Here is a 26,640-nt window from a genome sequence, read left to right on the forward strand (position 1 = left end):
CTTTCCAGACAGCATCTCTGTGAGAACAGCATGGTCACCCTGGGACGCTCATTTGGCTCCTTTGACCAATTTAAGCCAAATGTCTTGCACAGATTCAGGAATCCATGTAATAATAATATATCAATATAATTACCGGTGTTACGGTTTAACTGGTGACCGTGTTAACTGGTGTCCCTTTCCAGATGTAAGCTATTCACGTTTGCAGATTGGCAGATTCGTCACTTTTTCACAGCAACAAAACATGTCCATACCAAATAAAGATTCTTATTACTTGGTGTCAGTGTCATTGTGTGCATTATTGATTTTAATATCTGTGTAGCAGAACAGTATATAACCAAAGTAAGTAAAAAAAATAATTAGAATTGACATGTCTTTAACAGGATTCGAACCCGTGTAGTGAAAAGGTTTAGCACACGTATCAGTCAACTTATCTAACTGAGCTACTCAGAACTCCAAACGAAGCGGTCTGTTTTAATATCTTTGTCAATTAAAACATGCCTTGCTGTGGTTGTGGACCCGTGTTAACATGTTTCCATCGATGTTAACATGTTTACATTATGTTTAGTTACATGTACTCGCGTTAACGTGTTTCTACAAACTCTCCCGCTGATAGAATAGCTCTCTGTGACTAAACGATGCTTCATCAGTTGCTCAAACCATGTTTTTTCTTAGTTCTAGACTCATGTCTACCTGTGCCTTTGGAGTCGTGTTAACTCGTGACCCATGCTCATACATGTAACGTAAATAAAGATTTTATCCAAAAAATGAATACAATGACGATATTATTATGCAACGTATTATGTCTAATATATATAATATATATTTCATATATAATATTATGCAACAGAATATTAATTGAAAATCGCAACATTTCAATGTATGATCTTGGTCACATCTGTATCAAGGTACTTATGAACATGATTTGGCTACATACGATAAAATTACTAAAAGCTGCTAAGCCTTACGTTTCAACAGTGCTTGATAGCTCAATTAGATTGCACGTATGTTCCAATCATGCTTCTCTTTTGTTAGTAGGTTCGAATCCACATACGAGTTTTGTTTATGTAGCCTGATTTTTTTAATTCTCTTTAAAATAAAATGTGGGGGGACTGCGATTTATAACGTATGCTTATTTAGCGGAACATCGTAGTCATTTAGAGCTATTCTGAGAAAATATCAGCTCGTTTAACTTTGTAGACACAGACTAACACGAGTCAATGGGACTATTATATTCTGATTGCATAATATTCTAATATTCTGTTGCATAATATTATATATGAAATATATATTATATATATTAGACATAATACGTTGCATAATAATATCGTCATTGTATTCATTTTTTTGGATAAAATCTTTATTTACGTTACATGTATGAGCATGGGTCACGAGTTAACACGACTCCAAAGGCACAGGTAGACATGAGTCTAGAACTAAGAAAAAACATGGTTTGAGCAACTGATGAAGCATCGTTTAGTCACAGAGAGCTATTCTATCAGCGGGAGAGTTTGTAGAAACACGTTAACGCGAGTACATGTAACTAAACATAATGTAAACATGTTAACATCGATGGAAACATGTTAACACGGGTCCACAACCACAGCAAGGCATGTTTTAATTGACAAAGATATTAAAACAGACCGCTTCGTTTGGAGTTCTGAGTAGCTCAGTTAGATAAGTTGACTGATACGTGTGCTAAACCTTTTCACTACACGGGTTCGAATCCTGTTAAAGACATGTCAATTCTAATTATTTTTTTTACTTACTTTGGTTATATACTGTTCTGCTACACAGATATTAAAATCAATAATGCACACAATGACACTGACACCAAGTAATAAGAATCTTTATTTGGTATGGACATGTTTTGTTGCTGTGAAAAAGTGACGAATCTGCCAATCTGCAAACGTGAATAGCTTACATCTGGAAAGGGACACCAGTTAACACGGTCACCAGTTAAACCGTAACACCGGTGTTACCTCAGTTGAATTTGAATAAGAGCGCAGCTGATTGGCTCCGCTGAAAACGACAGTGATTGTATACTTTGTCACACAGATCGTGGGTACGAATCCAGCACGCAGAGTGACATTTAGAATGACATGCAATATGCGACAAATATACCACATTATGCACAGTCACAAAGCCGTGAACACTATTGCAAGCGAAATCTATCGCATTTGTCCGTGTATTAAGACTTTTGCTTGCGAGTGAGCGAGAAGATCATGCCCCTTTGCTTGCTTCCCACCGCTTGAGCCAAAGGGTTTGAGATAAAGTAAGCCCAAAGTAAGCCCACATGAGCCAATCGCGCTTTCCCCCTGTGGCTTACTTTTGACCAATCGCGCTTCACCGCTGAGGCTTACATTTGACCAATCAAATTGGCACAGCATATGGTTAGAAACAATTTACTGCATACTTCCATGCGTACTTCACTCATACCGGGTCCTAAATCTTTCAGCAGGACGCCTGTCCGATACAGCTAAACTCAATTTAGCGCAATCAACTAGCATAAAAAAAGCTATGACAAAATGTAGCAAATAAACGCTAAAACAAACAAACGTTTCAACTCCTCGTGTGAACTCATATATAAATAAATATCTGTGATGTGAGCCAACTCTTCTTTTATTGAAATATTGTCTAGAAGTTTGTCTCTTTTCTGCTCTTTTTAACGTACAATGCATTGGCATGAAGCAAACGATCCAAAATAGCTAAACATTCAAATATATATATATTTCACTGCTAATTATTATTATTTGCTTGTATTTGCGTTTTTATTATGGATTTGAATCGTAAATCAGCGCCTTTAGAGCACTTCGCTCACTGTTCACGACGGGTTTATTTCTGGTCTGTAAGCGCCACCTACAGGCAGACAATGAATCATCATTTTATTATTAACAGCTTGTTTTCTAGTATGCATTTTCTGAAGCAGATATGAACAAATTAAGTTTTCAATAGATAATTTATAATTATATAATCAAATAAACAAACAACTGTACATGATACCTACTAGATGTAGCCTCTGTGTGGATCAGGATTACAGTGCAGCAGATGCCTCAAAATGTATGGGAAAACAATGTACAGCCTATGATGAAGCAAGTAAACACCTAATTCATGAAGTCATGTGTATGTATAAACACGATATTGTAAAAATGATCATTGATACATAAATATTTTTCATTATCAGAAAAAAATTAAAAAGTTGGAGGATGCGGGCATCGATCCCGCTACCTCTCGCATGCTAAGCGAGCGCTCTACCATTTGAGCTAATCCCCCTACACGAAGTATGCATCAGGTATGTCGGCAATTGAACACCACCCATGGTATATGTGACGTCCACCAGGGGGATTTATATGCGTAAGTATTAGGAACAGCAAAATAATCGATTAACTATGGCCTATAACACATACATTTTCAATCCAAAATAACATTTATTTTAGCGGTGCTAAAGTACGTTACAAATAGCTAAAATAATAGCTAAAAAATAGCATATTTCACACATTGGGGTCGATTATTTTTTAGTTTTCAATAAATAATAAAAACAGCACAATTCCTGTTCAACAATTGTATTTATTCATTAACAGTCCAAAAATACTAAATCCGAACAAATGTTTTATTCACCGGTCTTCCTTCCGGTACGGAAGTCATAGTCAAAATAAAAGCTAACGTTAGCTATAACAAAACACTTGTTTATCGACTGTGCTCTATGAGCTAACTGATTTGTTTTGTATTATTATTGGTTTATATTAGTATCAGCACGTCTTAAATCTCTATAATAATATAGTTGCTCTTTAACAATGTTAAAACAACATTAAAAACAAAACAATCTAAAGTAAACAGCTTGCACTAGTTGATTGTAAACATTTTAAGCTGGTTTATTTTTTAACCAAACTTCTTGTTTAGTTTTTAAAATATATGTATTCAATAGTACAAAAAGAGCTTAATTATTAACAACATAGCTGCCAAAGCAATTTTGTTTGTTTGTTTGCTTGTTTGTTTAAATGTTTTGAGTCTCGAGATGCTATAATTTAATTCGAGAATAATTTAAAGTCACATTTATAATTCATAAAATATGAGATTTTTGTTTAAAAAGTGCTTGTTTCTATGCATATATTTTCTAAATTATATAATTGTACAAATAATTGTTGTTTACATGAAGCCATTTCACTGAATGTGACTAAAAGAACCAACTACATTTGCTGAGCAAAAGCAAACACAACAATTCAAAGTTATTCAATATTATTTGCTTTATCATGATTATTATTAGCAACTGTAAACCAACACCACATCTATCAAATACAAATAAATATCCACCTCTTAAGTATTAAAAATGACTGAACTACGGTCATACAAGCGAAAATACTAACCAAAAACACAAACCTTTATCGATTGAATAATGCACATTGATGATATTAACGCAGACCTTTAGTGCAAAATGATTGTTGGAAAATTCACACCGGATATGCACATTTACATTTGACAGCCAGACACTTGTCATGCGAAAGAAGCGATAGAAAACAGTCTAGTCATGACAAAATGGCGAGCGGTGTTGGAAGTGAGTATTGCTCTCTATATTTCCATCGTACACATGAATGTCTTGCACGGGGCGGAGGACACATTATAATGGATGCATGTCGAGCGCGTGCAGAATGGATGCAGCGGTGCGCGTGCATGGGCGTTGAGCGATTTGACACGCAGAAGTCATTGATTATGGCAATCATTGGCCGAATCGCCAAAACCCAAACATTCATGACTATATCGACTAGCTTTTGCGAATCACTTCACGTTAAAGAAATGTAAGATGCCGATGATGCGTTGACCGTCTAAAATGGCCCCGTTATTAGTGACTACTTTTCATACATTCTTCTACATCGCAGTGTGGGTCATACAAATGCTGCTCACATGTAAAATGCGCTCATCTCTTTATATTGTGCTTTTATTCCTTGGACAGAACATAAACTGCTGCTGGGCCCGACAGACCCATGGTCAATTAGGGAGAAGCTGTGCCTCGCCTCATCTGTCATGAAGAGTGGAGACCAAAACTGGTGATTTTTATTTGCATAAGGCAAAATAAATTGATGATGTATGAGGGTATTTCTTTGTAAACATATACATCATGTGTGTGTATATGTAATCTATCTATCTATCTATCTATCTATCTATCTATCTATCTATCTATCTATCTATCTATCTATCTATCTATCTATCTGTCTATCTATCTATCTATCTATCTATCTATCTATCTATCTATCTATCTATCTATCTATCTATCTATCTATCTATCTATCTATCTATCGAGACCATTTTAATGTAATGTCATTGGCCCATGAAGATTTCCTGCTTGTTGTCAAACTATTTCATAACTGTAACAAGTGGCAATTTAATCATAACCTAATGTTAAACCAGTGATCATAACATTATTTGTAAATATGTGACTCTTTTTGGATTCTCTGAAACCATAGAAATTAAAAATGTAAGACAGGAAACACGTTGAGACCATTGTTTTTGTTTACATCTCTCAAAATGGTCGATATATTAAAAATTTTACCATATATAATTTTAGTTTTTATCCCAAGCATTAAAAAATGTAAACAACAATGAATGAAACTTTATATTTATTTATTGTATTTTATAATTTATTTTTATATGCATAATTAAATACAGTTAACCCTAACCATATAGTAAGTAATCGTTGTTAATTAATATTCAGTATTTAATACCTAAATGCGCAATTACACTGTAACAAGGACAGCTCAAGATAAGTCAATCTTATCATGATTTGTTTATTCTGACATAAATATTGATTTATTCCATTTCATACTTTGATTCATAACTAATCACTGATGTAATTCAGAACTGCAAAAAAAATAGTTTACTTTAAAATATATCCAAAACTTATTTCAAAAATGTTTACTAACACACACACACACACACACACATGCCTTTTTTTTGTATGATTTAATCAATATTTTAAGTCACGTTTCCCCCTTTGAAAATATCTAATCACATTTAAGTCTGAAATTAGCCTAAACTAGGCCTACATGGAATCTGCGCGTGCAGAATTCCGCAGATTTTTAGCCCATCATTAATTCTGTTTATTTACTTGAGTAAATGTGTGTAAAACTATATTTATTCAGTTTTTAAATTAATTACAGTAATATTATTGACTAATATGAAAATGTTCATCTGATTTATGTACAGTGCAGTTTGTACAGTAATATTTTCTGTCTTTTAATAAATATATTATATGAGAGACTTGCTTTGTTTACCAAATAATGTGAATGTAATTGGATTTGCATCTTAAACATTAAAGTTAAAAATATATAATTTTTAAATTTCACATATTAAGGTTTTAGTTATGATACTCCCAAAATAAATCAGCAGAAATCCGCATATTTTTACCAAAATTCTCAGCAGAAATAGCAAAAAACGTCCGCAGATTCTGTCTGGCCCAAGCCTAAACTCACATGCACCATGTGTTTTTGTTCACTGGGTGTTTTAGGGTTTCCGTGAGTCGAGCCATTAAGCCGTTTGCAGAACCTGGACGTCCTCCTGATTGGTTCTCTCAGAAGGTACTGGTGGGACAGTAGCCTACAACAATCCAGTGATGAGGAAATCTAAAGGCATAGTTCATCCAGAAATTGAACATGCTGTCATTTAACACTCACTTAAAAAAATAATTCTGTCTTTCAGTGGAACAAACATTTAGTTTTGCTAACAAACATCTGCTGCTTTTGCGTGTTAAAAAAAAAAAACAGTTAGAATGAACTGCACCTATAAGGATCAATAAGTGAGACACTGTGTGATGTAAAATTCTTCCAGACACTCTCTCTTGTCTTTTCTTCTGTTTCACAGCATTGTGCATCACAATATTCTGAGCTCCTGGAGACAACAGAGGCGCCAAAGTGAGTCCATTTTCACTCTTATTTATGTTCCAACATCCACAACATTCTTTGCAATGATTAAATTGATAGTTCAGCTAAAATATAAAAAATTGGATGTGGAAAGTGAAGAGGGTTAGGGAGTCGTGGAAGAAAGTGAAAGTGTACAGCGGACAGGGGAGGAGGGCGGTTGAGGAGGGGATCGGTAAAATGAGGTGCCGGATCTGGCATGTTCCGCCACAAATTAAGCCCTGGTGACAAGGATCAAAATACAATGCCTACAGTTGTTCTGTTTTCCTCATTAGCTGTGCATACGTACAGATAAGTTTAAATGTAAGCATTTAAGCAATACTTGTAAGGGTAGATTGATATACCACCAGCAAAATCATCAATAAACACTATTTAGCACAGACATGCAGATGATACAAGTATCTTTTGTTCCGGGGATAATTTACCAAAACATATGGAGCTGATTAAAACAGAAATTAATAAATTGGAATTGTGGTTTGACGTAAATAAATTGTCATTAAATATAAGTAAAACAGGTTATGTTATTTGGGAAATTAAAAATAATAAAGATAAGAGCTGCACAATTAATCGTAAAAAGATCACGATCTCGATTCAACCCCCTAGACAATCTTAATCCAGCACTTCTACGATTCTGTCAATCATATTTTCAAGTTCAGGAAAGAAGCAATGGTGGCCGCAAAAGTCTTCACATTGTTTTACATATGTTGTTCAGCAATGTGGACACCTCCAAATGGTGTTGAAAGAGTCACATGCTGTATTTAAAACATATAATTCACCCCAAAAATGTCATTTTTGTCTTCTTGTCATGTATTTGCGACCGCAAAATCACACGTGGCGCGAGCTGACCGTCAGCTGTTACCACAGGGAGGGCGGGCACGTGGGCGCCTCTGAATGAAGTTTATTTTATTGAACAGAACCTGCATAAGCTGTGAAAAACAGGTAATAGAGTTGTAAATAACATTCAGTTTGAGGCACAGAGTGATCGTTTGGGAGCTGTGCGGGAAGTGAACCACTCTTAGCAGTTAAAATGAAACCTGACTGATTCCAGCCCAAAAAGTATCCCAAACCTGCCGAAATGCAAAAATATCCACCCACTCTTCTGTATTCACGAAAATCACATCAGTGACAGATTTTAAGCAGAAAATGACAGATTGTAAGCATGTCTCAAACACAATAAATCAACATCAGAATTATCATCAGCATTAATAACCAGGACAAATGTAAAGTCTGTTCAAGTCCACCATTCCAAGTCTATACAAAATTGAGCATTTTAACCAACAGTACAGTTACACAAAGCCTATTACTGTTTTACCACATGTTTGAGAATAACAATAATAATAGCCCACTTATATTAACCTTTATTTTACATCTACAGAATCGTGAAAAAATTGTGATCTTTATTTTAGGCCAAAAATAAAATAAAAATCGCGATTCTCATTTTAGCCAGAATCGTGTAGCTCTAATATAGATTTACATATTGATAATCAAGTTAAAGAAAGAGAATATGCAATTAGGGTTAATTGGATCATAAAATTAGTTGAAAACCGCTAATACATAATGTGATATCAAAATTAATAAAAACTGTAGCAATAGAGTTTAAAACAAGATTCATCCTGGACAATTAATTAATGTATATATTATATAACACACTTATGTTGCCATATATGAGTTAGTGTTGAAATTTGGGGAATCTAATTTATGATCCGTATGTACAATGCAGAAAAAAGGAATCAGACTGATAGTAAATGTGGGGTATTTTGAGCATACAAATCCTTTATTCTTTAAACTGAAGATACTTAAGTTCAATGATTTGGTCAAATTTAAAAGGCACAATTGATGTTTAAAGCTAGGTATAAATTACTTCTGAAATGCATACAAAAGTTTTTTTAAGAAAGACAAGGGGGATATAATCTGAGAGAAAAACAACATTTTAGGAGGTTGAAAACAAGAACAACTTTAAAAAGTTTGTGTATGTCTGTCTGTGGTGTGAAATTATGGAACAGTCTAGAACAGACTCTCAAACAGTGTCAGAATATTAATAAAAAGTTGTTTAAATATATATTATTGAAGGAATATAATGATGAAGGTGATAAAAAAAGGATGAAATGAAAAAGGTATGATGAAAGTTTTACTAATGGCTATTTGCAGTACTATGTATTTTTTATTTTTTTGGGGTCTATGTTACAAAATGTGAAGGTACAAATGGAATCAAACATATAATTTGTCAAATATGCCAGAAGGATAAAATATGTCTCATAAAAAGAGATAAGAAAAAGAAGAAATAAGTTGAAGGAATAGACGAATGGTGTAAGTGGTAATGGGCTGGGAAAATAAGCTTGTGCTTCATCCCGCTCTATTGTCGACCATGTTGAAATTTATTTTGTTAAAGATATTTTATGCATGATATTTCTGTTTGAAAATAAATTACTCAAATCAGACATAGCATTCTACCTAGGTTACAAAGAACATGTGATGAGCCCGAGGCTCAAACCCAGATCTCTGGTGTAGTAGACTAGTGTTTTACCGTTCAGCCACAGTGAGAACTGGGGAATTTAATTGCCAAGGCACAAGCTCTAGTTCAAAAAAAGGTGTTTATTCAGGAAATCCAAAATCATCAAAAAAGCAGCCAGGCAAAACATATTAAGTCTACAAGCTAAGCAGTTAGCAAACATGAAGTTTTCTGTAGAGCAAAGGGTACCCGAGCCAAAAACACAATTGATAAAAGGTAATGACCAGAGGACTTTACGGCAACAGCGAGAGCGCATCAAACTCAAAAACCAAGTGACAAGTGGAGACAAGAGGGTAGAACAAACAGGCTAGTCTAAGAAGACACACCTGAACAGAATTAACACAAATGAACCCCAAACAGAAACACTGCGGAAAATGGCGACATCCTGTGGAGAAATCAAACAACAGCTCAGAATATGACAGAACATGAACACACACACAAAAACATTACATTCTAGAATTTAGTAATGGCTAGTTTACAAATGTCCACTTCTGTCAAGATGGTTTCGGTGGTAACTCTAAGTTGGGCGTAAGTTCTTATCAAATTCCCTGTGGGGGTTTCCAAGAGCTGCTAAAAAATATATGTGACAGTGAGACGTGTTGGATCTTCCTCCATCCGTTACACAATTTATAAGTGCAAAAATAAGTAAGCAAGATTCATGGTTTGTAAAGTGCACACTGATGTCTATGGGGATGGCAATTATAATAATATTTAAACATATTAAAGCACTTTTCAAGTCACTAAATAACTTACGCCCAATTAAACAGATACTTACTTGCATGCATTTCAGGAGACAATGATGAAGTCACATGTTGTAATTCCAGCAGCTCTAATATCTCCACTGAAGCGCAGATTAACACAGCCGCACCCATTAACCATTATAGATCAAATAATATGATCGTTATTAAGCAGTTTAAACTACGAAATACATGTTTTGGCATATATTTGAGAATCACTATATCAGATGGTTCACAATGTAATTAGGATGCTTGTCAGTATTTGCAGAAATCATCAGGGCTGCGGTCTGTCTGAATGTGTCACCATGTAAACTTTAAAGTGATGCGCTCTGAATAATGGTCACATTTAAAAAAACTCATGCAGCGGGTCAGTGGGAGGATTTAAAACTTACATGTGAAAGGGTTAATTGTAATAATGTCATAACATTTAGTTTAGTGTATTTTTGTACTACAATATATCATCGGGAGCCTCAGGTATGACTTTTCTTTTGCCTGTGTGGTTTTGTTTTTGGACACTCAAAGTGACAGTATTTTATCACCAGGAACCACAGTGTCAGCTAAAAACCTGCAAATAAAGTCAATAAGTTTTTTTTTTTGAATGAATTACTCATTTAATCGTATGTGTGTTTATGCCTTTAGGAGGAAGCGAGGTGAGAAAGGCGAGGTGGTGGAGACGGTGGAGGATGTGATTGTTCGCAGGTTGACGGCAGAGAGGATCGAGGAGTTAAAGCGATTGATCAAAGACACGCAGGAGAAGCACAGGTAGCAAACGTTCACATGGACAGCTAGAGCAATATCTGCTGTCTGCTGACTGTAACTCTGCCTTTAGGAAACTGAAGAGGGAAAGCGAACTAATCCAGGCTGGTCATTTGGACTCCAAACTCGAGGAGCTATGGGAGGAAATTGTACGGTAAGAGTCATTATATGAAGTGTATCCATTGCCAACCCAAACAATTCTACTAATAGTATGAACCTGCTACAAATATACCAGATTTAAATGAGCATTTTTGTTATTCATAATTTATGTGTTCGTATTTTATTTGAATGTTTTTTTTTTAGTTTTTAAAGAATCTAAAACAAGATTATTTGCTTAAATCTATATATAAAAATAGATTTGTACATTTATACATGGGTGAAAGATGAAAAGAATTTTACACCAATATAGCAAATAATTATTAAAGAAATAAATATTTGTTCACACATTAATATGTGTATTTTGTCTAAGATTAAAAATTATAGTCATCACACATTTTCCATAATTTACAGAAGACACAGACAAAATGTGTGTAAAAAAAATAGTGTGATGATGACATAATAAAAGACTCTATTTAACCCTATTAGGTCTGAGGGTGTTTTCGGGGCCATGAGAAGTTCTGACGTGCTCTGAAATTTGTACTTTTTTAGTTGCTTATAAACATGTTATAGTCGAAACAGCACATATTATATGCCACAGCCATATCAACCTGCAGCCCAAGACCAGTTACTCACTGAGGCTAAGCAGAATAAGTTGGTGGTTCATTCCGCTGTGGCGACCTCTAATAAATAAAGGGACTAAGCTGAATTGTATGAATAAGCACAGAATAAGTATGTTTTGTTTTTAAATAAATGTATTTTTCACTGATATTTAAAAGTTTTTCACCCATATTTTAACATTTATTCTCACAAAAGGTATAAGTAGAGAAATAAATGTGTGTATAAAATAATTTTTCGTTTAGTAATAGTTTAGAGTGTTGGTAAATTTTAGTTGACAGTTAAAACGTAGTTACATTTTGACCACTAAGAGTGACCAATAAATGCAGAATTTTCATTTTAATGACTATAAAGAGCACTACACACTGGTTGTCATATTGCTTTCAAAGATGCATCCAAAAGAGCGTGTATGTTACTCCCAACTCTCATATCCGCAGCATGGTAAGACACAGCACGTTGCATTCACTGTGCGACCCCCTTAAGAGAATTATTGATGTTTTGATTCTGGATTTCCATTAGGAGCAGAAAACAAGAGGAAGAGGAAGCTGAGGTGAAAAGAAAAGCCACAGATGCAGCATACCAGGGTACAAAACAGTGTCTCTTTAGCACAGTAATCCTCACATTTGTTTGCCTGTTTTGTGTTGTCACGTTCACAGACACAGTTTACTTCAGTGTGAACCTGCATATTGACGCATTTTTGTTTGAGCCGATTTGAATTTTAAAAGCAAAAACAGCTGCTTTTCTGAACTAATAATCCCAATAATCGGAACAGAAAGCAGCTGAATGATATATAAATGAATCCGACTCCTTTAAAGTTGTCATCATTGATAAAGAGAGAGAATCCCAAAGCCTTAAAAAAGACAAATGCATGTATTAACATAGAGGTATCATGATGAACTGGATTTTTTATCGCATTATTCTGTTGTCTGAGGTCCACTTATGGCATTTGCACGTTTGTTTTTTACTTTCAAAAACATAAAAATCAATAGTTTTACCGTATTGAGATCCACACAATGTTGTTCATGTTGTCCAAACTCAAATCGATTAGATTCACGTAATTGTTTTAACAAACATAAGTAGATGGAATTTAAAACAATTAATCTGTCCCAAAAAACAACTGAAGAATTGTGTTGTTTTAGCTCATTTTAAATAAGAATTTTGAACAAGCAGCAACAATAGTTTTCTGAGTGCAATACAGATTTTTCTACCCTAATTGTGAGCCACTCTGGCGGCTTGGAAGTAAACACCCACTGCTGTGATTCAATAGTAAACTAGCTCTTGACTCCCCTGTCAGTTCACGTGGGGAACTTAATGCGCATGTTTGGTAAAATTGACACAACACAGAGTTCTTTTCAAAGGTTTGCTTTCACTTTCAAACTTTACTGATGTGAAAGTCCCATTACTTTCATGAGACATTCATTTTGTCAACGAAACTGGCTTGACACAAACAGAAACTTGACAAGTCTGCAGAGCCACTAGAGTGACTGAAAGCGTGTGCTCTGATCTGCTAAAGAATGAACAACACAATACAAAGGATCATGACAAAAATTAAAAGTGCTGTACAGTTCAGTTGAAGTCAGAATTATTAGCCCCCTTTGAATTTTTTTCCTTTTTTTAAATATTTCCCAAATTATGTTTAACAGAGCAAGGAAATTTTAACATTATGTCTGATAATATTTTTATCTTCTGGAAAAAGTCTTATTTGTTTTATTTTGAGTAGAGTAAAAAGCGTTTTTTAATTTTTTTAAAAACGATTTTAAGGTAAAAAATATTAGTCCCTTTTAGCTATTTTGTTTTTCGATAGTCTACAGAATAAACCATCATTAAACAATAACTTGCCTAATTACCCTACCCTGCCTAGTTAACCTAATTAACCTAGTTAAGCCTTTAAATGTCACTTTAATTTGTATAGAAGTGTCTTAAAAATATATATAGTCAAATATTATTTACAGTCATTATGGCAAAGATAACTCATTATTAGAAATGAGTTATTAAAACTATCATGTGTAGAAATGTGTTGAAAAAAAATCTTCTCTTCGTTAAACAGAAACTGGGGATAAAAATAAACAGGGGTTCTAATAATTCTGACTTCAACTGTACATATGTTTTTGACTACTCTAAAGCATAAAATGACCATGTTTACATTTTTAAAGAAATATGACATATGAACATTCATGTTTATCTGAAAAACAATGCTAACGTCAGTTATTTTCATTTGAAAATGTGCGTTTCGTCTTGGAATTTATGTCTTTGTTTTGGACTCCGCCCACTGCCAGTTTACCACATTATTATTTATTATTATTTATTATTATATTATTTAAAAACCCATGTTGCCCTATTCCCTTGTGGAAAACACCATACTTCATGAAGGCTGCCTCAGTATATGTGGGCACGGTTGAAAATGTGACCTCCAGAGGGCAGCAACAGCCTCCAAAATGAGATGCCAATTCAGTTATAAACATCCACATGAGGTGTTTTATTTATTAACAAATATAAATATTACAAATGTAAACATTAGCTGAGCCGCTTAACCTGTAAGGCTCGATCTTCAGACACACTAGTTTCTGTTTATGTTGTCAATCTGCATTCTGTGTGTATGTCGAGTCGTCCTCATCCGCTGGGTGAAAAAAACCCCTCTCCAATATTTAGAATTTGGACTGAAATATCTAGTTCAAACACTAGGTGTCAATCCTACATACTGCATCTTAAATGTTGGTCAGTTTTTATCTTTCTGACTAGATTTTATTTCCATCTGATCATCTCATAAGCAAAAATGCACTGGCCATTCATTATTAGATGAGTGGATCAGAGTGTGTGCGTTCATAGTTTTCAGTCCCGTGACTAGCACAGACAACCTATAAAGTTTCTGTTTGTGTTAAGCTATAGGCAATGAACATTTTCTATAGAGGACCAAACCTGCAAAACTAAAAATAAATAAATGCATAAGAAAAGAGAGGAGAACAAAAGCATCACTGTTCTTTTCCAAATAACTCATACAGGTTTTTATTCTGTGCTTCAGGATATTTCGTCACCTTTGAATTATAAGGTTCTATCTGCGTTTGAATGATTTTGAGATATTGAGCTTCAAAGTTTTTGCATTCCATAGCAAACAGTAAGTGTGTAACATTTGTTTTTTTAAATAAAAAGTCTTAAAATGTAAAAAACTTATAAAAAACATCCCATAATGTAAATAATTTGTCATTTAATAAGAATATGTCAAGAACTCAATTTTGAAAAAAGTCAGATAGAACCTTAAAATTCTATAGTGATGATTTGTTAAATTTAGGCCTTAAAAAGTATTACATTTACTGAAATATTGTGTTGTAGGTCTTAAATCTTTTTTAAACAGGTCTTAATTTTCTTGGCTCTGGCTAACACCGATACAATCACCAACAATCCATCTCAATAAAACCTTTAATTTTTTTTATTTAAAGAGGTCATTTTTAACTCTATTTACGATTATGGGTTAACTATTTTACTTACAATAACATTTATTTAAAAGTGCTCCATGTATTTTCTGCTTAGGACACCAACCTGGACAGATTGTTGTGCTATCATAGTTTTTAAAACTTTAAAACATTTGTTCATATTTTTTATTTTATTTTTTTAAATAATTTTTTTAGTTTAATAAAAAGTTTATGGGCAACACAGTGGTGCAGTAGGTAGTGCTGTCACCTCACAGCAAGAAGGTCGCTGGTTTAAACCTCGGCTCAGTTGGCCTTTCTGTGTGGAGATTGCATGTTCTCCCTGCGTTCGCATGGGTTTCCTCCGGGTGCTCCGGTTTCACCCACAGTCCAAAGACGTGGTACAGGTCAATTGGGTAGGCTAAATTGTCTGTAGTGTATGAGTGTATGTGTGTATGTTTCCCAGAGATGGGTTGCTGCTGGAAGGGCATCCGCTGGATAACGTGCTGGATAAGTTGGCGATTCATTCCGCTGTGGCGACCCCGGATTAATAAAGGGACTAAGCCAACAAGAAAATGAATGAATGAATGAAAAAGTTTATGTTGGAAAAAAAAGTGTATGGATACAAGTACTTGTTTGTTTTTACACAATATTTAAAATATTTTGCCAAGAAATATCTAAGATATTACATTTTTAAATGTTAAATTATTAATGTATTATTAAATGTATTAAATTATATCATTTTTGATAGGGCATTCATAACGGTCTTAAAAATGTCCTAAAAAGTCTTAAATTTAACTTGAAATATGCCTAAAAACTCTTGTTTTACCTCTGCTCGGACAACTTCAAATTGGACTAGAAGTGAACTTGAAATTTAGGAAATTGTAGGCTTTCTTTAATCTTTACTGTAGGTTGCAGAAATTCTCAGATGGTAAAAAAAATGCAACTTATATTCTGAAGTATATTAATCAGTATATTAATCATATAGTTAGTCATAAATGCTTCTTAGTAAGAGCTGTGATTCTTTTCTTTTCTTTTTAGCCAGGCAGGCAGTGAAGAACACTCCAAAACGTGTGCCCAGTGTGACCGTGCGCTCCCCCTCTGGGGCCTGCTCTCCAAGCCTGGATTTTCCAATCGGAGATTCATCTGAAGATCCTGGCTCAACTGTAAGGTTTTGTTTCTATTTTTCTCATTTGTATTCATTTTCATTCTGTAATTACATTGTATACAATTGTTTATTTTAAAGGAACACTCCTCCTTTTTTTGAAAAAGGCTCATATTAACAAGATTCCTACAGAGGCCTCAAGCTTTTAAATAGGAAAATTATAAGAACTCTTTTGAATCCTTTGAACGAAATGCTAATGGTCTAATACGATTCAATGAATTAGGCAAAGCTAAGTTAATAGTGACTAGGCATGGGACGATAACCTTTTTCAATGTATACCGCAGTTTGGAAAAGTCAAGGTTTTAAAACTGCTAAAATGTTCTACTATACTGTTCCTAAAGTATATGCAAGATATTTTTATTTATGTTTTTTAGGACAACAATATCTCCAGCAGAAAACATATCCAAAGATGCCATTTTAAACTGAAAAAACAAAATCTGTTTTTTAAACATTCTTTAGCCTGACATGTTTACTCAGGGTATCTGCGGGGTCTTAAAAAGTCTTAAATTTCAAAAAAAAAAAAAAATGTAGGCCTTAAAAAATCTTAAAATGCACTGAAATAATGTGTTGTAGGTCTTAAATCATTTAAATTAAGTCTTCATGTTCCTTGTAAAGGTGTACCCAATTTGGCCAACACCCAATCACTAACAATATATTACAAGTTTTAAGAAACATTTATTTATTAACTCTGTTTACTTAATAATATGGTTTTATAATCTTCCTTACAATAACATTTGTTTTTAATGTTTTTTTAAGGTTTTAACTTGGCCATTAAAAAATCTTTAGGGTTTAGCCTTTTGTAAGTCTGACATTTCATTCATTATGGTCTTAAAAAGGTATTAAAAAGACTTAAATTTCACTTGATGAAACCTGTAGAAACCCTGTTACTGCTCCAAAATATTTAAAATGTTTCTCAAAATAAAATATACTGTGTTCAAATGGGAAAAAGTTTTAGTTTTTACCCAGACATTTAAAAAGAACAGATTTTAGAGCAGTAATCACAATACTGTGAAACCGTGATATTTTTATCGAAGGTAATAATGCTGTCAGAATCTTACACCGGCCCATGCCTAATAGTGACCCCCCCAAAACAAGAAATCGGCTCAATGGTTTAAAAAATGGTGTAAGCCAACTGCTTAAGTTCCTTTAAGGCGAAACACTTCAGGTGAACTGGGTAAAAAAAACAGAATAGTTCCCCAGTCAATTGATTATTTTAAGAATGACAAGTTTTCTAAAATGGTTCTAAACATAAAAATGCTAATGAGGCCCTATTTTATTAAATATGCACTAATTTGCATACAATTCTAACACCAAAAATCTAAACATTGGATTAAATTAGGTGCAAAATTATATATTTTTTTCATATAATATAGTCAAAGGTTTTTACAAGTGAAATTTTGGGAATTCTTTTTATGATGCCATAATTCAGAAAATACCCCAAACAGCTCGAAAATAACTATGTTTCAAATAGAATAAAATGCTGTATATAATCAGGCAAGTCATGAAAGTCATGAAAATGTCTCTCTGTACACTGAATAAAACTGTGCCATTCAATATATATGTGCTGCTAAAGAGGAGATTTTCTGACCAAAAACTATACAGGCACTAATTGATAAAGTGGTATCAAAGTGTATTTTGGGTGTTTTGGACACTATAAAACACCAAAAAGCCAGAAATCTCAACATTGAATCATTCCTACCGTTTTGCAGGCAGCAGGACCAACAGTGTTTGTGCCGCTGACTGAGCTGCCAGGCCCTGGAGTGGTAGAGGCCAGTTTGGGGTCTCTGCTGGATGAATCAACACAGAAGAAGCTTTTGGGTCAGAAGATCACACCGCCTCCATCTCCTCTCCTGTCAGAACTGCTGAAGAAAGGCAGCCTCCTGCCCACCAGCCCCAGACTGGTCAGCATTTCTTACATATATATGCATCTGTACCTCTGAGTGGACTCTGATCCTAACAGAAATCCAGCAGATTAATTCGCAAAGTCTTACACATATCTAGCTCATTGTGCTTTTAATAAAAAAAAAAGAAAGAATAAACTATACGTACTGTATATAATACTATAGAAACTTTAGATTTAGTATTTAGATTTGGAGATTTTGTTGTTCCTCAGCTTATACTGGATATGGGGTAAGTCAATTCAGCCTCTGGGGCTCTGCGCTGGTTGTGAAATTTCCAAATTGATCCAAAACAAACTTACAACTAGCTAAGATTGGCAATGAAAATTCGAAAATGTGGTCCAACCGGCAGACTAAGAGCCACGGAAATAAAAAAAAAACAACAACTTATATTGCGGGTGGTCTTCCTTGAATGACAGGAAATAAAATGTTCTACTTTATGATGTAATAGGGTGGATAAGCCCCGCCTCCACAGAAGATCAATACCTACTTGTAACTGAAGGAGGCTTTTACGGAGATGCGAATCCAAATGTGCAGATTTAGTTACAGGAGCAGTATTTCAATCAAGGGTCAATAGAAGGAGCAATCAGGTAAATACAGACCATCAAGAAGTCGACGTCGTCGATAAACAGGCAAATAGTCAAAACTGGAGAAAGACAGGATAAACAGGGAAAAAGACTAGGAATAGAGTACATAGCGCATGACAAGGATTAAAGTAGAGGTCTGCATTACATTTAACAGCCGCGGGACCCGACCAGATTTATTGCGGCGTGGGAATAGATTTTCGAATAAAGCGAGGGAGCGGTCAGTAAATAGTTTAATTTTGGATAGGAGCAGGCGGTCTAACAATATTGCTCCCGACTCCTGAGCGAGCGAGCGTGCGTATGCATGTGTGTGAATGAGACAGCGTGATGCTGCGTTTAGCTTGTTTGTTGCTGTCTGTGTGTGTTTGTGTGTGTGTGTGTTTGTGAATGAAGAAGAGAACGTCACGCTGTCTGTGTCTGTGTGTGTGTGTGTGTGTGTCTTGCTAGGTGCTTATGTGTGTGTGTTTATACAGCTTGTTATAGACTGTCTGGACTCTATAGCTGGGTGGTTTTTGGTTTTGTTCTGTTTGGACAGTTCTGTATAGTGTGTCCACAGTCATATTGGGGTGATAAAAACACAATAAGTCTCTTTTTTAAATTTCCTGACGTTAAAATAGGATCCAAATCCCTTCTTGAGGCCCACCGTGATGTGGGAGTGCGGTTTCCTCGCCCACCGAATTAATTAACAGCCGCGTAATAACATGTCTCCATAGTAACGCATATAATCATATCAACAAGATAGGATCTGCGCAAAGCAACTGATCTGCTTAAAAGATCTGTTTAGCTGTCTGTGACCATCAATCATCATCAAATGTGATCAAGAATGAGTTTTACAAGTTTTTAAAACAGTGCATGTCTATAATGAATTACAGCGGTTTTACCATCTTTATCACCACAGCCACATGTCAGTACTATTATAATTATAGACGATTCAATCCCGCTTGTGGACGTTAAATTAGGTTTATTTTGTACATTAACATAACAGATACCCATACAGCAGTAGATATAAATGTGCCATTTGCTGTGCAAAAAGTGCAAAGTTAAACACGTGTGCTGTGTATGTTTGAGTGTAACGACATTGTGTGTGACTCATCATTGCAGAAAGGCTTGAATTAACTCTGTATTAACAAATACATCAAATAATCATAAGAAAAGTTCTTACCGTGGTATTTCTCACAAGTGTTACGTGAGGTCTGCTTTCTTCATGCCTGTCTCTGTGCTGTTTATCAGACGCAGCCGGAGATTGAGGCACACTCTGACAGGCACGTGGGAATGGTGGGCGGGGAGAACTAGCATTAAAGGTGCAGGCAACAAAAACAGCTACATTGTGTTCAGAGCAGAAATTCATTAATCTGAAAGCTATAATAAATTATCTGATGGGTGTTTCGGGCTGAAACCTTACAGACACATTCTGGAGACACAAAAGACTTATCTTCAATCTTGATGAGGGGTAAAAAAGGCGCCCTTTAAAAAAATGAACAAAAGGTTCAGATGAACACCATTTATTGAAAATAGAATTGATTCACTTGAAATTATTATAAATGAGTCACCATTTGATTAAATATTGCAAATGTTTTTGTCCAGGAACTTCTTGAGTCCTGTCTGTTTCAGACTGTTACTTAGAACCATCTTTTTGAGAATATTTAAAAATATATGAAACAATTTCAATATAAAGAAAACTCTTTTTGCAGGCAGTCGAGGGAGAAACCCCATCTAATCAACTTGCGGGGAGTCATGAGAATCAGATGATGACTTCTTCACTACCAGCCTCTCAGGCAGCTACAGGTAGATGGCAGCAGTGTCACATTATAGCAGACAAGCTTTATAATCAATGTGACAAATTCTGCATGTTTTTGTTCATAAGATTCAGGAAACGTGCATCTCTTCCAGCTTTACGCCTAGCCTGCTGTCTCTCCGCACTGTGTGTGTGTGCTGCTCTTGTGTGTTTGTCTCAGGTGCTCCTACACTGTCTCGTCTGCTGGAGGCAGGCCCCGCCCAGTTCCCCTCTCAGCTCAGCTCACTGGCCACTGCAGACTCCGCCCCTAGTGCTGCCACCTCTGCAGTGGATGTTGTTGCCCCGCTCAGCACAGGTTTCTTTTAGACTCTGTCTTATCCTTCTGCCACATTCAGTTCATATCTGATGTATTAAATGTATTAAATCGTTAATTATACCTTGGTTGGACTGTCCCATGTTTGTTTGGTGTGTTGGATCACAGATGCCTGTCTAAAACATTGATAAAAGTTTCATGTGTGTGTAATATTTTAAACAGGTGAAGGAGCTGCTGGGGCTTCAGTGGATAATAAGGAGGCAGTTTTAGGAGAAGAAGACCTGGTGACTGTGTCTTATATGGCAGAGGAGCTGGACTTGGAGACAGTTGGGGACATCATAGCCATTATCGAGGAGAAGGTAATTTAGACATGCTTTTTTTAGTTCTGGGATTTTTTTGCTTGATGTCCATGTATATGATGCAAGGGGTCATGCATTATATTAGATGTATTCCATTTACACTGAGTCAAAAGATTATGACCACCCGACCAGTCTAATTAGCAGTGACTAAATGTGTACTGTCAAGATGGCAACAGTCTTTTAGAGGTTCCATTCGTGAAACCAAAAGATATCTGCTGTGTTATCTGCAGCCCAGGCACATTGGAAATGCATTTCAATGGATGTTTCAGATGGCAAGTTGACTATAGGGTAGATTTTAGGTCTGCATTTTTGTGAACACGTTACTTTGTTTCGTTGTATGTTTTAGATACATGTCCTTCTTGTACATGTCCACGAGAAAGCAATGCTTGTCTTACAGATCACATTGTCTAGATAAGCACTGACATAAACCTAACCAATAGAATACTTTTCAGGGTTATAATTACATTTCTTTTATCTTGTTTGTGGAACTGTATGGGGGTGAAGCAGTGGCGCAGTAGTTAGTGGGTCGCTGGTTTGAGCCTCGGCTCAGTTGGCGTTTCTGTGTTCAGTTTGCATGTTCTCCCCTGCGTCCATGTGGGTTTCCTCCGGGTGCTCCAGGTTCCCCCACAGTCCAAAGACATGCGGTACAGGTGAATTGGGTAGGCTAAATTGTGCGTAGTTTATGAATGTGTGTGTGGATGTTTCCCAGAGATGGGTTGGGGCTAGAAGGGCATCCGCTGTGTAAAAACTTGCTGGATAAGTTGGCAGTTCATTCCGCTGTGGTGACCCCGGATTAATAAAGGGACTAAGCTGAAAAGAAAATGAATGAATGTGGAATTGTGCCTAATCAGACTCGAACCAAGTACACAGGTACAACAATTTAATCTACCAAGAAAATGGACCGCAACAGAAATTATGCCAATATGGAGATAGATAGATGAGGCAAATGTATTTGCAGATTTTACAAATCATAGACACATTTAATTTGTTTTGTGATTTTTATTTGATGTTTACTTCATATTTAAATGGTTGATATTGTGTCTGCGTAAATGTCATTAATGTAAAATGAAACAGAAGTTGGTGTCGCAATCAACTATAGCGTTCATTCATTCATTTTCTTCCGGCTTAGTGCCTTTATTCATCAGGGGTCACCGCAGCAAAATTAACTACTAACTTATCCTGCATATGTTTTACGCAGTGGATGCCCTTCCAGCTGCAACCCAACTCTGGGAAACACCCATACACTCTCACATTCACATACATTTTACACAAGCTAAATTGGCACACACACCAATTTAGTTTATTCAGTTCACCTATAGAGCATGTCTTTGGACTGTGGGGGAAACAAGAGCACCCGGAGGAAACCTACATGAACACGGGGAGAACATGCAAACTCCACACAGAAATGTCAACTAAGCCAGCCGAGACTAGAACCAGCGACCTTTTTGTTGTGAGGTGACACTGCTAACAACTGAGCCACCGTGTCACCCCATAGCATTCATTTTACTTAGAAACTCCTGTCAAACATATGTTGACGTATTTTTATGGTTTCACTAAAATATAGGCTGAAGTACATATTTCCGATGAGCCTGTGTTGTGTATCTGGTACCAAGATGTTAGCAGCAGATTCTTCCAAGTCCGATATTTTTGTGGTGATGGCTCTATGGATCGAGTTTGCACCTTTTAGAGTTTCTCAAACAGATTGAGATCGAGGGATTTTGAAGGCCTGCACTACACCTTTAATTCTTCGTCATATTCATTACAACATTGCTGACCAATGTGTGCAGTAGGACAGGGTGTATTATCCTACCCAAAGAGTCCACTTGTACCTAAAATATGTTTGTGAGTATAGGGCTTTTCCTGGTCTGCAACAGTGTTTAGGTAGGTTGCACATGTCAAATATATGTCCACATGAAAGGACAAACTTAGGGACTCCCTGAAGAACATGGCGCAGAGACTCAGCTGACCAGAATATTTGTACACTCACATGCACATTGTAGCCACTTTCAACAGTGGACAAAGTCAAAATAGGTATTAAAGTGCAGAGCATGTCATGACAGATTCCTTCCAGAACCATCATTTCTGTGTCTACTCTACCAGACTAGACCTTCAGTTTTCACAGATAAGACAGGATAGTCTTATCTTCGTTACCTTCTTGCATCAATGAACCAAGGTGCACTACACCACCCTGTTGCCAGTTTGTAGTTTGTCCCTCCTCAAATCAGTGCTCTTTCAGTAATACTCTGACCCAGTCACCTCACCAAGATATATGATGGTACGATGATTTTACCATACCATGACTTATAATTTGGCCCTCATAAAAAGTTCCTCAGCTTGTTATTCCTACCCATTTTTTCTGGAGATGCCCCGCAAGCCTTTGTTAGTGTTTAAAAGAAGTCTAATAGACGTCTAAATATACACAGCTTGACTAAAACAAGGCTAAGTTTGGTTGGGAAATCTAGGACTAGCTCAAAACTAAGACTGGTCATCACATAGACAGGAATGAATGACTATACATGTGAAGTCTGTCTAATCTGTGTATTTTTGATTAGTCTAGTTTTGGGCCATTCTTAGATGTCTATTAGATGTTCACTGACAGCCCAAATTTAGCCTTGTTTTAGCCATGTCATCTGTTTAAATGTCTATTAAACACAAACTCACTTGCTGGGTGAGAACTTGTTAGGAGATGACTAAGAATATTCGCTTTATCTATTACTCAAAATATTTTGATGTGAATGAAAGCATTTTTTAACCCAAAAATTTAATTAAAAGTTCTAGTTGGGTTAAACTAGCTGACAATGCAGAAATATGACATCTGTCTAATCATGTCAGTAAACAGCAACAGAAGCTGATTGTTCTTTTGTGTTTACGCAGGGTGATGAGAACGCAGAGGCGCTGGATGCTGCAGTAGTGGAAGCTGCGCTGTCTCTGTGTGAGGACACGGGTCACAGCCTGACAGGCTCCTGGGAGCCAAACCCCTTCAGGCCAATTTGCCCAGAACCATCCAGCACTTCAGCAGACTTAGACCCGCACTCCCTGAATCTCTTAGAGGGGAAAAGAGAGGGTCCAGACGCGTGTGGATCCAGCAGTGGATGCGCACAGATGTACTCCACCCCGTCCAGCACTGTCCCATCTGTTCCTCAAGACCCCACACCTACAGTTGGATTGAATTCACAGCCTGACACCCCCAGACCGGAGCACACAGACCAGGCCCAGGACGAGCAACCAGAGTCACTGCATTCTCTGATCAAAAGTGAGACTGAGGAATGGACACGCTCTCAATCAGGTACGGCAAGTTCAGCGTGTAAGTGGATTTGTTATCTTGGGTCAAATCATGATGCTATTATGACTTTTTATGTTGGGTCAAATCATGATGCTATTATGACTTTTTTTTTAGCAATCAAGGGCATATTTATTAGTTCATGGATTTATAATGTTAATAAATGTTGCACTTTATCTTCATCAGAGAATCCTGACCAGAATTAATCACCGTTTTCATTAAAATATTGTTTTAATGATGTTTTTTGAGCACCAAATCATCGCATAAGGATAGTTTCTGATCCTAAATAGATTTACTTTACATTGTACATTTACAATACTTCACAGTATATTACTATTATTATATTTATTATTGTTGGACAAATAATTACAGCCTTACACAGAAAAATAAGTAAATAAATGTAATAGTTGGTCATATGTTAACACACCTCCTTTTATAATTAAAATTCATATATTTTTGATGTAAGATGATATACTTCCCTGATAAGATAATAAGATATCATACTTTCCTAATATGCTGAGGGTTGGGTATTGTTTGAGGTTATTTCGATACCGGTGCTAAATCGATAATTTTAAAACAGTACCAGCCTGAACAGATACTTTTTAGACACAAAATTATTTGACAAAAAAAAAAAAAAAGCATTATAATTGAACAATATAAATATTTATAATAACTTTAAAGTAAACATCAATACATAATTTTCTTAGCATGAATGCAAGATTTGCATTATGCTATTAACATTACATTAGCTTACTACTAACCTGTGGAAAGGCTGTTATAAAATTCAGGGATCACCTTTTTTTCTGGGTTTGGGGCTTGTGACTACTTTTACATGGACATCAGTGATCTAATGATTTGCCTTAATCTGAATAAGATAATGACATGATTCAGGTGTTTACATGAGCTGCTTTTTGAATGTTACATTCATGATTCCCGGTTACATGTTATAGCACATAGATCCATCAACGTCATTGCATCACCAACCTATAATGTTTCCTCCGCAGTTTGTGTCTGTGGTCCTTTAAAATAATCAAAAATCTGTTTACATGGTAGTCTAGACTCTTGATCTGAGTATTGTCTTAATCATGTTAAAATCTGAGTATTGGTGTTCATGTAAATGTTCTCACTGAAAGTGCCAGATGATGTCACAAGCTGTCAAAGACAGTCCATTCTTCACCTTTAAGTTGATTCCATGAACCCTCACATTACATAAGTTTGACGTGTTTCCACCCTCACACACAACATTGTAAAGCTTCTGCTGCATGTTGGTGTATCAGAATCCTTGCTTGTAAAATACAGCCATACTTTAGAATGCTTAGTTTAAGCAAATTAGAAGAACGCGATCATGCTTGTTGATCAGGGGAGTTGCTCACCGTATGCACCGTACTGCGTACTTTGCTTTCTATAAGTTTAAATCATTCATGTTTTTAAAAGTGCGAAAGAGATCGCATGCTGTTGTGTGTGTGCGCTCAGCCTCAAAGGCGAGCAGAGCACACACATTTAAAATCATCTTAATGCGAGCGCTTTAATGGTCAAAGACATGCAAATTTGTGTCAAAACAAAAAGTGTTTAGTGATTATTCATATTAACCCTCTTTTATGTAATAAACAAACGAGTTGAGAATCAAAAGAGAAACCATTAAAACCATTTTAAACGTGAAAGAGAAACCATTAATCAGAACCGTACTGCTCTTAAAGTGACAGCGCGCAATAATCCTGCTGCCAACTGTTTTTATCATTAATCAAACAAAAAAAAAAGAGAAGAAAATCACTCACTGTTCTTCACTGAAGGATTTTTGTAACTATAATTGTAGTTTTTTTACGTTGAAGATGCTAAAAGCACAGTTTGTTTCATATTTTTGTTCTAATGTATTTCTTTCCCTTTTCTTATTTACAGGGAGGAAAATAACTGAATATATACAGTTGAAGTCAGAATTATTAGCCGTCTTGAATTATTAGCAACCCCATTGAATTATTTTTCCCCCAAATTCTGTTTAACGGAAAGATTTCTTTCTCATTTCTAAACATACTGGCTTTAATAGCTCATTTTTAAATAACTGATATATTTTATCTTTATCATGATGACGATATATTTTACTACATATTTTTGAAGAGACAAGCATTCAGCTTAAAGTGCGATTCAAAAAAGACAAACAAAAAATATATTGCTCAAGAGGTCTAATAACATTAAAATAGGTTTCAAGATATTATGTACCAAAATAATCGTGATTATGATTTTTCCCCATAATCGAGCAGCTCTACATCAAACAGACACGGGTGCT

General features: G+C 35.7%; 2 protein-coding genes and 1 non-coding gene across 6 annotated transcripts in view; 1 reads left to right on the top strand and 2 right to left on the bottom strand.

Annotated features, from left to right (window-relative positions):
• The window catches only part of timd4 (T cell immunoglobulin and mucin domain containing 4), a 1,098,921-nt gene that overhangs the window by 834,602 nt on the left and 237,679 nt on the right, over positions 1 to 26,640 (bottom strand). The window lies entirely within an intron of this gene.
• trnaa-agc (transfer RNA alanine (anticodon AGC)) lies at positions 3,198 to 3,270 on the bottom strand. Its single transcript has one exon. It is a non-coding gene; the product is annotated as a tRNA-Ala (tRNA).
• The window catches only part of brd8a (bromodomain containing 8a), a 34,460-nt gene continuing 12,333 nt past the window's right edge, over positions 4,514 to 26,640 (top strand). For 2 of the 4 annotated variants that reach the window (XM_087301422.1, XM_087301423.1), the window contains exons 1-13: positions 4,514 to 4,549; positions 4,946 to 5,039; positions 6,497 to 6,566; positions 6,850 to 6,899; positions 10,791 to 10,913; positions 10,981 to 11,061; positions 12,141 to 12,205; positions 16,067 to 16,191; positions 17,900 to 18,091; positions 20,364 to 20,457; positions 20,628 to 20,762; positions 20,943 to 21,079; positions 23,954 to 24,365. In XM_087301422.1, the coding sequence (XP_087157548.1) occupies positions 4,531 to 4,549; positions 4,946 to 5,039; positions 6,497 to 6,566; positions 6,850 to 6,899; positions 10,791 to 10,913; positions 10,981 to 11,061; positions 12,141 to 12,205; positions 16,067 to 16,191; positions 17,900 to 18,091; positions 20,364 to 20,457; positions 20,628 to 20,762; positions 20,943 to 21,079; positions 23,954 to 24,365 (1,597 nt within the window). In that variant the 5' untranslated portion in view covers positions 4,514 to 4,530. The remainder of the gene's footprint in view (positions 4,550 to 4,945; positions 5,040 to 6,496; positions 6,567 to 6,849; positions 6,900 to 10,790; positions 10,914 to 10,980; positions 11,062 to 12,140; positions 12,206 to 16,066; positions 16,192 to 17,899; positions 18,092 to 20,363; positions 20,458 to 20,627; positions 20,763 to 20,942; positions 21,080 to 23,953; positions 24,366 to 26,640) is intronic. The other 2 variants (XM_087301424.1, XM_087301425.1) reach the window with 1 other exon arrangement.

This window comes from Danio rerio, chromosome 21 (assembly GCF_052040795.2).
Source record: "Danio rerio strain M-AB ecotype USA chromosome 21, GRCz13ab, whole genome shotgun sequence".
Taxonomy (NCBI): Eukaryota; Metazoa; Chordata; class Actinopteri; order Cypriniformes; family Danionidae; genus Danio; species Danio rerio.